Consider the following 13,521-nt stretch of genomic DNA (forward strand, 5'->3'; position numbering starts at 1 on the left):
TGCCATATACTTGTGATGACCTGAACGAAGATTAATCAGAATTACATGTCTGAATGAAGATATGGTATTGGGATAAATTTAACACGCTATTCGCCACATATTCCTTTTGAATAACAATTAATGAAAAACATTTCTCTAAAATCTCATAAAGGAGATTTCTTCATTATTAAATTTTAGGTTACAAAAACTAAAATGTTCAAAGTCCTTTCTCAGAGCTTTACCTATAAATTCCCTTATCAGAGTTCATTACATGATGAAATAAGATCAGAATTCTGAAAATCTTGCTGCTATTATTGACTTGTTAACTTATTGTTTCCTCTTTTTCCCATCCCCCAAAGGGCATGCTCTTAAACCACAGGTTGCTTCAATTTTTACATCATTTTTGGATGGGCTGAAAAAATTCTACATCACAAAGGTATTTAATATTTAATGTAATGCTATTTAGCAGTTTAAGGATTCAGAAAGTTTCTAGTACATTGTCTCATGATTTGAGGTGCTCTCGAAATGTAACAAGTGTAACAGTGCAGAAATTTCACATAATGGTTCAAGGATCTCAAGGAAATGGTGTGGAGATAGCTTGTTTTGCTATCAGGATTCCCATTCTGAATGCTACACTGCAGCAAATTAAATTGACTTTTTCTGTGCAATAATATTCATTTTAAAGTATAAAAACTAAATACTTGCACTACTTTATGTTCAGTTTTGCACAAACATTAACTAGTCCTCATAACTCCCATATGAAATAGGTGTTGTCTTTCTACTACTCACAGTGTAATATGGGATAAGATGCATAGATTCGTGGTTTCCAAGGCCAGAAGGGACCATTGTGATCATCTAGTCTTACCTACTTTATTACATAGTCCATAGAACTTCCCCCAAAATAATTCCCAGAGCATATCTTTTAGAAAAACATCCAGGCTTGATTTAGAAATGGTCAGTGATGGGGAATCCACCATGACCCTTTTATTAGTTGTCACAACGGTTAATCATAGAAATGTAGGACTAGAAGGAACCTCAATAGGCCATCTAGTCCAGTCCCCTGCACTGAGGCAGAACTAAGTATGACAGGTCTTTTGTCTACCGTATTCTTTAAAACTTCCAGTGATGAAGATTCCACAGCCTCCCTAGGCAATTTTCCAGTGCTTAACTACTCTTACAGTTAGGGAGTTTTTCCTAATGCCTAACCTAAATATCCCTTGCTGCAATTTAAGCCCTTTAATTCTTATCCTGTCCTCAGTAGTTTAGATCAATTTATCATGCCCCCCTTTTTATACCAACCTTTCAGGAACTTGAAGATTATCACCATGTCCCCACTCAGTCTTCTCTTCTCTTTGGAATAAACAGCCCAATTTTTTTCAATCTTTCCTTGTAGGCCGTGTTTTCTCTAGACCATAATAATTTTTGTTGCTCTCCTCTGGACTTTCTCCAGTTTGTCCACATTGTTCGTGAAGTGTGATGTCCAGAACTAGACACAATACTCCAGTTGGTGTCAAGTATCGGGGGTAGCCGTGTTAGTCTGTATCCACAAAAACATCAAGGAGTCTGATGGCACCTTAAAGACTAACAGATTTATTTGGGCATAAGCTTTCATGGGTAAAACACCAATTCTTCAAATGAAGTTTAGATGCAGACTCCAGTTGAGGCCTTATCAATGCTGAGTAGTGCTTCTCATGTCTTGCTCACAACACTCCTGCTAATTCATCCCAGAATGATGTTTGCTTTATTTGCAACAGTATTACATTGTTGACTCAAATTTAGTTTGTGATCTACGATAAAACTCCTATCCTTTTCTGTGCTACTCCTTCGTTGGCAGTCATTTCTCATTTTCTATTTGTGCAATTGATTATTCCTTCTTAAGTGTAGTACTTTACATTTTGTCCTTATTGAATTTCATCCTATTTATTTCAGACCGTGTCTCCAATTTGTCAAGATCATTTTGAATTCTAATCCTGGTCTCCAAAGCATTTGCAACCCCTCCCAGCTTTGTATTGTCCACAAACTTTAAGTGTATTTTCTATACCATTATCCAAATCATTTATGAAGATAGTGAATAGAACCGGACCTAGGACACAACCCTGTGGCACCCTACATGGTTTGCCCTTCTAGCTTGATTTTGAACTATTGATAACTACTGAGTATACTTTTCCAACCAGTTGTGCACGCACCTTATAATAGGTTCATGTAGGCTATATTTCTTCTTCGAGTGCTATTATGTGTCCATTTTACGTTAAGTGTGCACGAGCTGCTTGCAGTCACCAGAAATTTTTCTCCCAGTAACATCCATTGGGTTGGCCCCAGCACCACCACCCCGGTGCCACACACTGGCACAAGGGGTCCAGCAAAACCCCCACCCTCTGTTCCTTCTTACTACCTGTGACGGTCGCTGGAACTGCTCCTCTTGCTGTGGCGAACTCTTCTTAGTGGTCTTGGTTTACTTTCTTTCACCCCGGTTCTTTATTTCTCATTTGAACTGTTGTCAATTTGATGTACATTTGTTAGTTGGCATGTTTCACTTTATCAGTCTTCATCCACTCCTGGTGTCGGGGAATGCCTCGGTCTCTGGGTTTCAAGCGTAACCTGCACTCCAGTTGTCTGATGTGCTGGGAGAGACTCATATCTGGGATCTCTGCCAGATCTGCTGGGACTTGAAGTCCCATACTAAGAAAGACCAGGAGGCCAGGTTGAAATCTTTTCTGATGGAGGCAGTGCTTGACCCGTGTCAGAGCCAGGCTGGTCAGACTCAGCACTGAGTACCTTGTCGTTGGTGCGGGGTGCTCCTCCTGCTCTGAGAGTCTCTCAGACCTGTTCCCCTTCACTGGTGTCAAGGAAAAAACCATAAGAAGCTGCTGGATGAGAGGGGGCGTTCCCCAACTCTAAAGAAAACCAAGCACTGGGAGCACAGCAGAGTGCGACCTAAGTCTGGCCACTCTTCTGCCCTCGTTCCGACGGCAATACCATCGGACTCCATCCAGTGTGCAGGCTCTGAGTCCGGTCCCAGACCAACCTACAGCACCGGAAGGACAGTGTGGCACCAGCAGGATCATGGTAGCGTCTACCCCAGAGGCATTTGTTGCGACCATTAACTTGCTGGCGCTTTCGGTACCGCAGCTGCCGGGAATACAAGAGTTGGTGGTGTCTGTGCTGGTGAGCAGAAAGGGAACATGTTCCAAATTCCCATGCGGTATCGAGGCCCCTTGAAGGGATTTAGACAGCTGACAACTGCCCCCATCTGCCTCAGTTCCTGGTTGGCCCAGACAGATATTTGGAGGTAGCCAAACAGAACTTTTTGATGGGATGCCCAAAAGCATTATAGCAATTCCCATGCCACTGGTTTCTGTCCCTCCTTTGTCTTTGGACCGCCTATCTCACTTCAGCTCGGCCTGGTCTCTTATCACCACCAGACCACTGGTTGCTGAAGGCTGTGAAAAGGGGTTATACGCTCCAGTTAATTTCCACACCTCCCTTCCCCATCCTTCTTCAGAAAGCCTTCTCACAAGCAACTTCTCGGCCAGCAGGTGCAAGCTCTTCTCCTAGCCGTGGAGGAGGTTCCTTGGGATTTAAGAGAGAAGGGGGTTTACTACTGATATTTCCTAATTCCAAAGGCCAATAGGGGTCTCTGACTCATTTTAGACCCGTGCCTTCTCAACGGCTATCTCAAAAACCTGAAGTTACTCCCATTGGCCGGGAATGGCGAACTGCGGCCACTGGGAGCTGCGGGGGGCTGTGCCTGAAGATGGTCAATGTAAACAAAATGTCTCGCAGCCCACCAGTGGATAACCCTGATGGGCCATGTGCCAAAGGTTGCCAATCTCTGCTCTAGGTGCTTCCAAATTGATTGTTTGCTTCATGATCTTTCCAGGTACCAATATTAAGCTGACTAGACTATAATTCCTTGGTTGTCCTTATTCCCATTTTATAGATAGGTACTGTATTTGCCCTTTTCCAGTCCATGGGGACCGTTCTTGTTCTCCACAAGTTTGCAAAGATAATGGCTCTGAGATCTCTTCTGCCAGTTCTTTAAGTGTTTTACGATTTATTTCATTAGGCCCTGCTGCCTTGAAGACATCTAGATTGTCTAAGTAATTCTTAACTTATTCTTTTTGTATATTAGCCTCAGCTTCTATCCCATTACATTGATGTTCACTATGTTAGTTGTCCAGTCACTGCTAACTTTTTTGGTGAAAACTGAAACAAAAAAGGCATTTAGCACTTCAGCCATTGCTGCGTGTTTTGTTATTGTTTTCCCCTCAGTGAGTAATTACTCTCACTGTTAAAAATGTATGCTTTATTTCCTGTCTGAATTAGTCTAGCTTCAACTTTCAGGCCTTTGATCATGCTGTACCTTTTCCTGATAGATTGAAGAGCTTGTTATTAAATATTTGTTCTCTATGGGTAATTGTAGGTTGTAATCAAGTCACCCTTTAATCTTCCCTTTGTTAACCTCAATAGATAGACTCCAGGAGCTCAATCATTATAGGGCATATTTTCTAATCCTTTAGCCATTCTCATGGCTTTGGTCTGAACCCCCTCCAATTAATCAACATCCTTCTTGAACTGTGGACACCAGTACTGGACACAGTGTTCCAGCAACAGTCACGCCAGTGCCAAATACAGAGGTAAAATAACCTCTGTATTTCTACTCAAGATTCCCCTGTTCATGCATCCAAGAGTCACATGAGTCCTTTTGACCACATTGTCACCTTGGGAGCTCATGTTCAGCAGATTATTCAGGGAAGCAGTGACTGCAACAGATGTGGGAGCTGTGATGGATAGAGTCCCTCATTCTGTAAGTGTGACATAACGTTCTTCGTTCCTAGTGGTATATGTTTATATTTAGCCATATTAAAACACACATTGTTTGCTTGCACCCAGCTTACAAAGTGATCGAGATTGCTCTGTATCAATGACCTGTCCTCTTCATTTACCAATTTCTCAATTTTTTGTGTCATTTGCAAACTTATCAGTGATTTTGTTTTCTTCCAAGTCATGAATAAAAATGTTAATGTAGGACCAAAAACCGAATTATGTGGGACCTCACTAGAAACGCACTTGTTCGATGATGATTCACTGTTTACAATTATCTTTTGAGACCTATCAGTCATCTTTTAATCCATTTTATATGTGCCATGTTAATTTTATATCTTTCTAGTTTTTTCATCAAAATGACAGGTTTCAGAGTACCAAGTCATATGTTTTACGGAAGTCTATTACATCAACATTGTTACCTTTTATCAGCCAAACTTGTAATCTCAAAAAAAAAAAAAAAAAAAGATACCAAGCTAGACAGGATCTGTTTTCCATAAACCCGTGTGATTGGCATTAATTCTATTACCCCCTTTTATTCTTGATTAATTGAGTCATGTATCAGCTGCTCCATTATCTTATCTGGAATCTATGTCCGAGTGAGAGGCCTATAATTAGCCAGGTCGTCCCGTTTACCATTTTTAATACTGGCACAATATAAGCTTTTTTTCAGTCTTCTGGGACTTACCCAGTGTTGCAAGACTTAATGAAAATCAACATTAACAGTCCAGCAAGATCCTTTGCCAGCTCTTTTAAAACTCTTGGATGCAAGTTATCCAGACATACTGATTTTAAAATGCCTAACTTTTGGTAATTCCAGAGATACCAGTGGAATGGAAAGAATGTTATCATATAAGACTACATCTGTTTTTTCCCAAAAACAGAACAGAAATGTTTATTGAACTCTTATGCTTCTGCATTATTGAGAAATCTACCATTTCCATCCACTAATGGACCAATACCGTTAAGACTATATTTGCTTTTAATATACTTAAGACAAATTGGTTGAAACTGTAGTAAAGAACAGAATTATCAGACACCTAGATGAACACAATATGTTGGGGAAGAGTCAGCATGGTTTTGTAAAGGGAAATCATGCCTCACCAATCTGTTATGTGAGAGTCTGAACAAGCATGTGGACAAGGATGACTTAGTCAATGTAATTGATTTTCTGAAAGCCTTTGACATGGTCTCTCACCAAAGGCCCTTAAGAAAAGTCAGGAGTCTGAAGTAGGGCTCTACCATATTCACGACCATGAAAAATGCATCATGGACCTTGAAATCTGATCTCCCACCGTGAAATCTGGTCTTTTGTGTGCTTTTACCCTATACTATACAGATTTTACAGGGGAGACTAGTGTTTCTCAAATTGGGGATCTTGACCCAAAGGGAGTTGCGGGGGGGGGGGGGCAAGGTTATTTTAGGGGGGTTATGGTATTGACACCTTTATTTCTGCTTTGATTTCAGAGCCAGGTAGCTGGAGAGTGGTGGCTGTTGGCTGGACGCCCAGCTCTGAAGGCAGCACCCCTCCAGCAGCAGCGCAGAAGTAAGGGTAGCAATCCCATACCATGCCCTCCTTACTTTTGCACTGTGCTGGTGGCAGCTCTGCCTTCAGAGCTGGGCTCTTGGCCAGCAGCTGCTGCTGTCCAGCTGCGCTGCTCTCCAGTTGCCCAGCTCTGAAGGCAGGGCCACCGCGAGCAGCAGCGCACAAGGGTAGCAGTACCGCAACACCCCGCCCCCCCCCCCCCCCACACACACACACAACAACCTTGCAAATCCTTCACAACTTCTTTTTGAGTCAGGACCCCTACAATTACCACACCGTGAAATTTCAGATTTAAATAGCTGAAATAATGTAATTTTATTATTTTTAAATCCTATGACTGTGAAATTGACCAAAATGGACCGTGAATTTGGTAGGGCCCTAGTCATAAGTAGGAATGTCCTCTCGTGGATCAGGAACTGGTTAAAAGATGGGAAACAAAGGGTAGGAAAAAATAGTCAGTTTTCAGAATGGAGAGAGGTAAATAGCAGGATCCTGCTAGGGTCTGTACTGGGACCTGTTCTCCAACATATTCATAAATGATCTGGAAAAAAGAGTGAACACTGAAATGGCAAAATTGGCAGACAATATAAAATTACTCAGGATGATTAAGACCAAAGCTGACTGCAAAGAGTTAAAAAGGGAACTTACAAAACAGAGGGATTTGGCAACAAAATGGCAGATGAAATTCTATAGCAATAAATGCAACATCATGCGTGTTGGAAAACATAATCCCAACTATATATACAAACTGATGGGATCTAAACTGGCTGTTACCACTTGAGAAAGATCTTGGGTAGTTCTCTGAAAACAGCTGTTCAATGTGCAGCAGTGAAAAAAAGCTAACAATGTTAGGAACCATTAGGAAAGGGATAGATACTGACAGAAAATATAACGCCACTATATAAATCCGTGATATGCCACACCTTGAATACTTCATGCAGTTCAATTGCCCCAACTCAAAAAAATATATATTCAAATTGGAAAAGGTACAGAGAAGCGCAACAAAAATGATTTAAGGGTGCAGAACAGTTCCATAAAAGGAGAGATTAAAGAGACTGGGACTGTTCAGTTTATAAAAGAGACAGATATGATAGACATCTATAAAATCATGAATGGTGTGGAGAGAGTCAATAATGAAATGCCGTTTACCCATTCCCATAATACAAGAACAAAGGTCACAAAATGAAGTTAATAGGCAGCAGATTTAAAACAAAAGTACTACTTCATTCTCCCAGTCAACTTTTGGAACTCTTTGCCAGGGAATGTTGAGAAGGCCAAAAATATAACTGGGTTCAAAAAAGGATTAGATAAATTCGTGGAGGATAGTTCCATCAATGGCTATTAGCTAGAATGGTCAGGGATGCAACCCCATGCTTTGGGTGTCTCTAAACCTCTGACTGCCAGAAGCTGGGGTTGGATGATGGGGGATGGATCACTCAATAATTGCCCTGTTTTGTTCATTCCCTCTGAAGCATCTGGCATTGGCCACTGTCAGAAGACAGGATACTGGGCTAGATGGACCATTAGTCTGTCCCAGTATGGCTGTTTATGTTCTGAAAATGCCTTCTTATTGTGTCTCTCTCCCCTCCCACCCCTGGCACTTTTTAACAATGATCATTTAGAATTATAATCCTATCCTCCAAAACACTTGCAACCCCTCCCAGATTGCTATCGTCTGCAAACTTTATAAGTGTACTCTGTATGCCATTATCTAAATCATTGATGAAGATATTGAAAAGAACCGGACCCAGAACTGATCCTTGCGGGACTCCATTCGTTTTGCCCTTCCAGCATGACTGTGAACCACTAATAACTACTCTCTGGGAATGGTTTTCCAACCAGTTATGCACCCACCTTATAGGAGCTCCATCTAGGTTGCCTTTCCCTAGTTTATGAGAAGGTCGTGCGCGACAGTATCAAAAGCTTTAGTAAAGTCAAGATATACCACGTCTACCACTTCCCCCTCTATCCACAAGGCCTGTTACTCTGTCAAAGAAAGCTATCAGGTTGGTTTGACATGATTTGTTCTTGACAAATCCATGCTGACTTACTTACAAATTGATTGCATAATTATTTTCTCCATTATCTTTCCAGGTATAAAAGTTAAGATGGCTAGTCTATAATTCCCTGGATTGTCCTTATTTCCCTTTTTGTAGATTGGCACTATATTTGCCCTTTTCCAGTCTTCTGGAATCTCTCCCATCTTCTATGACTTTTCAAACATAATTGTTAATGGCTCAGATATCTCCTCAATCAGCTCCGTGAGTATTCTAGGGTACATTTAATCAGGCCCTGGTGATTTGAATACATCTAACTTTTCTAAGTAATTTTTAATTTGTTTCCCTATTTTAGCCTCTGATCCTACCTCATTTTCACTGGCGTTCACTATGTTAGACATCCAGTCACCGCTAACCTTCTTGGTGAAAACCGAAACAAAGAAGTAATTAAGCACCTCTGCCATTTCCACATTTTTTGTTATTGTTTACCTCCCCCACCCCCAAGCCGCCATGAGTAACGGGCCTACCCTTTCTTTAGTCTTCCTCTTCCTTCTAATGTATTTGTAGAATGTTTTCTTGTTACTCTTTTATGTCTCTTGATCTCATTTTGTGCCTTGGCTTTTCTAATTTTGTCCCTACATACTTGTGTTGTTTATATTCATCCTTTGTAATTTGACCTAGTTTCCACTTTTTGTGGGACTTTTGTTTGTTTGTTTCCGATCATTGACGATCTCCTGGGTAAGCCAGGGTGGTCTCTTGCCCTACTTCCTATCTTTCCTACGCAGTGGGATATGCCGGTAATAATGTCTCTTTGAAAAATTGCCAACAGTCTTCAATTCCTTTCCCCCTTAGACTTGCTTCCCATGGGATCTTACCTACCAGCTCCCTGAGTTTGCTAAAGTCTGCCTTCTTGAAATCCATTGTCTTTATTTCGCTATTCTCCCTCCTACTGTTCCTTAAAATCATGAACTCTACCATTTCATGATCACTTTCACCCAAAAAGTTGGTGTCTTCCACTTTCAAAATCTCAGCTAGTTCCTCCCTATTTGTTAAAATCAAATCTAGAACAGCCTGTCCCCAGTAGCTTTCTCCACCTTTTGAAATAAAAAATTGTCTCCAATATATTCTAAGAACTTGTTGGATTTGTTGTGCTTTGCTATGTTATTTTCTCAACAGATGTCTAGGTAGTTGAAGTCCCCCATTACTACCAAGTCTTGTGCTTTGGATGATTTTGTTAGTTGCTTTAAAAAAGCCTCATCCACCTCTTCCTCCTGGTTAGGTGGTCTGTAGTAGACCCCCTTCCATGACATCACCTTTGTTTTTTGCCCTTTTAGCCTTACCCAGAGACCTTGAACAAGGCTGTCTCTTATTTCCATCTGAACTTCAGTCCAAGTGTATACATTTTTTTATATATATGACACCACCGCCTCCTTTTTTCCCTCTTGTCCTTTGTGAGAAAGCTATACCCTTCTATAGCAATATTCCAGTCATGCATATTATCCCACCGAGTCTCTGTGATGCCAAGTATGTCATAGTTGTGTTTTGTTTACTACCATTTCGAGTTCTTCTTGCTTATTCTCCATACTTCTTGCATTAGTATACATCTATCACAAATGTCTATCTTAGTTTCCCATCTATGTAACTGGAATAATAACTTGCATCATAGCTATGTTGTGAAAATAAATTCATGTTTGTGACACATTCAGATGCTACAGTGAGCACCATAGAAATTTCCATAAGGAAATTAGTAATCTTGTATCCAAATAAGGGTTTGATCAGTGTGAAGTATATAAGGCCTAGGAGCTTGAACGATCAGCATAAAGCAAAATATTGAATAGCTGCTTATTCAGTGAACTTGTTTATTCCATGCAGTAAACGAGGCAGTGTGCTGTGGAAAAAATAGTAATGATCACGTAGTTAGTGTATCCTAATGCATGCACTTGAGAGCTTAATTAAGACTTCACAGGTAACTTTAGTTCTGGCATTTGCAAACTTTTGGATGCCTTTCTTTACCGCCTAGGTAACATGTTGGTTTGTATGTAATAATGTATATTTTTATGTATCTCTTATATGCATACCTAAGCTAAAGTCCATTATTAATTTGATTGTTTTTATCAGTTCTGCCCTGACAGTAAAGTTATTCTCTTTTCATGTACCTCTTTTTGTTCCCGTTTTGTTTCTGTTTGTGTGCTTAGCTCTCTCTTTTCCTTATACAACACACTTCTTAGTCGATACCCATTTCTTTGACCCTTTCCACTTGGACAATAGGAAGGGCCTTCTGCAACCTCCTCCTACTTTATATTCTTCCCCACTCCTTTCCTAAAATTCTCTACTTGGTGAAAGCTTTCTGGAGTCAGTGAATACGCTTTCAGTGACTATTAAAGAGCAATATGCAAGCCTGTCCCTCTCTTGGAATATCTTCATTGATCTTTGACCCTGCACCTACCAAAGCTCCAAACTCTCATTCTTGGAACAAGAGACTAAATGCACTTCCAGTCCAAGATAATATCAAACCCCTTGATGAAGTTTCTTCCCCTTCTGCTTTTGCACTTGTGGTATACTCCTCCCCTACTTTTTAAATTCTTCTTCCTTGTTTATTTTCCTCCTTTCCTTATAGTGCACTCCCCGGTCCAGGATTGCATGAATGATAATGCTTCTGGCAACAGTGCTTGACCAGCATAGTGACTCATGCTTCTGGTTGCTTTTCTTTATCATTTTTGTAGAGTAATATTAAGTAGGAACAGAAGGGTTCACATGTTTCCTTCTAACAGCTTGGAGAATCAAGACTCCAAACAGATAGGTTCATCTTTCCTCTCTGCCCTTCTATTCAAAGTGCCTTTAACAGTGCAGAAGCTTTCCCTCTGCAAGTCCAGTAGAATGAAACTGTCTGGGATCACGTCACTGCCACCTCCCAGTGGTGTTGAGGTGAAAGCAGTAACATTAAGGGCATAATTTTCATATGGAAGAATTTCTAAGAGGAACATTAAATTCCCTTGTTCCTGTGCTGTGTAAAACACCTCCACTTAGTAATTTGTCATATAACATTTCAAATGTCTGTATTCTTCTTCAGTTGTTCAGTATAGTGCACAAAAATTTCTATGAATGATGTCAAGAGTGCTTGAAAATAGACTAGGAAATATCTGAAACATTCTGTGCAACTTGTTTTCTTTAGTTACTGTTCTATTCCTATCCCACAAGAATACTTGCTAACCCAAAGTGACTTTGAGTACATTGTACCTATGTGTAGTTGAAGGAAAAGGAAAAAGTAGATTTACTTAAGCCTGGATTCTGCCATGTGGACTATAACATGATACAGATATTTTCTTTTCACAGTTTAAAGGATTTGATCCCAACGAACTGTGTGTAGCTACATTACTCTTTGAGGGTGACAGAGAGAAGGTTCTTCAGCATGAAAAGCAAGTTTATGATATTGCTGCCAAATTTAGGTATGATTTTCAAGGCATTTTATTTCTGATATGGAGTGTCTGTTAAATTTCCCAATTAAAATTAGGCTACTGCATTTTTAAGACAAAAACAAAATGGAAATTTTATGTGTTTTATGTCCTTAAACCATTTTATAAAGTTAAAATGAAAATCTGTAGAATTAAATATATAATGTTCCCTTTACAGTTAAAAGCCATTTAATTTTCTGATTAACATTTTAATTTGAGAAACTGCAGGTTAGATATACAGTTTACTACAGTATCTGACTAAATATAGAATCTGAAATGTTGTTAAAGCTTTCTTTCATGCTAGTCATAGTGTTCAGACTTGTAGACCTGGAAACTGGCTGCTATTTTGTGACACTAGAGTAGCGTCCTTCCTAAAGCACAGAGGAGGGAGACAAAATTATAAGGTTAATATTTGGAAATAATGACTAGAGCATATAAAAAAAGGAAGCTTGTTTTAAGGGGAAATTGTGTTTAATCAAAGGAATTTGATGAATTAGCTGCATCCCACCCCTTGTCACTGATTGTGTTGTGCTGTTACAAAGGGACAGAAAACATTTCACTTCAGTAACAGGCTGAGTAATGATAGGGTGGTTTCTGTCCATCTGGCTTGATTGATTACAAGACTGATTGATGAAAATCATGGTGAAGATCTCATTTGTCAGAACTGCATTTTTATTTCCTTTTTAAACAAACTCTTTGCTATTATTTACTCTCCTTACTAACACTTTTAATTCTAATTCTCAGTTTCACTTTTCATATGTTTTGAATTAAGCAGTCAGTGCTGTACTTTATAAATTCATATTAAGTTTTTCTGTGCTTCTAGACCATCTTTTTGAACTCGCACTGTAAACCAAATTTTCCATAGGTGGTTCGGAAAAGCATGTTTAACAAACAATATGGTATCCTTTGGTCACTCTTGAATATATAAAATTCCCGTGATTTTTTTTTTAAGTGCACTTTATTAGCTTTTTTTCTATTACATATAAAAATACACAAGAACATAAGGTGGCAAAGACAAGCACTCAGACGTTAACAAACGCCAGAATTAAAGCTGCTAGTGCAACCATAAATCATCCCCCTGTGTGTATATATAATAACTCTTTAATAACATGATCACATACGACTTTTTCCACAGGATCCCTGTTTCATTCACTGCATTGAAAACAGGGTGTTATAAATGGAAAGTATTAGGCAATCTTAGCTATAGGTGGAGCTACCCGTTCTGCATATAGTAATAAAAGTGAGGCTTAATTTTGATCAGTTTAAGCTTCTAGCTCCATTTTTATTTGTAAATTACTTTCATTTTTATCCCTCTTCATTGGGGGGTTTCTTTTCTAGACCAGAGTCCTCAGGTCTCATGCCACTAAAACAATTATGATGCCCTTTGTTGCAGCCATAAGATTCAAGCCAACGAAAAATAAGACACCTCTTTCAGCACTGTTCCTCTATTGGTGGGTTTGTGTTGCTGCTGAGCAATACAAGTCTCCCCATCTCTTGCCTTCTCTGTGGCCCCAATGTCTTTGCTCACTCATGCCCAAAGCACCTTTGCGACTTAATAGTCTACTATTAGAGCCATTCCAGTTTTGCTCACCTGGTGAATACAAGAGTATGTAAATCCAACCTATATCTCTTAGTTATGAATTCAAGGAGCCACTATTAAGATATCTGTGGAATGGTGTAATTTCATATATTTGAACACATCTGTATTCTGCTGAGATGTCCT

General features: G+C 39.7%; 1 protein-coding gene across 19 annotated transcripts in view; it reads left to right on the forward strand.

The window, feature by feature from the left end:
- AGPS (alkylglycerone phosphate synthase) overlaps positions 1 to 13,521 on the forward strand; it is a 180,230-nt gene that overhangs the window by 122,827 nt on the left and 43,882 nt on the right. For all 19 annotated transcript variants that reach the window (XM_073305970.1, XM_073305969.1, XM_073305972.1 and 16 more), the window contains 2 exons: positions 339 to 415; positions 11,680 to 11,792. In XM_073305970.1, coding sequence (XP_073162071.1) covers positions 339 to 415; positions 11,680 to 11,792 — 190 coding nt within the window. The remainder of the gene's footprint in view (positions 1 to 338; positions 416 to 11,679; positions 11,793 to 13,521) is intronic.

The sequence above is a fragment of the Lepidochelys kempii genome, chromosome 11 (assembly GCF_965140265.1).
Source record: "Lepidochelys kempii isolate rLepKem1 chromosome 11, rLepKem1.hap2, whole genome shotgun sequence".
In the NCBI taxonomy this organism is placed as follows: Eukaryota; Metazoa; Chordata; order Testudines; family Cheloniidae; genus Lepidochelys; species Lepidochelys kempii.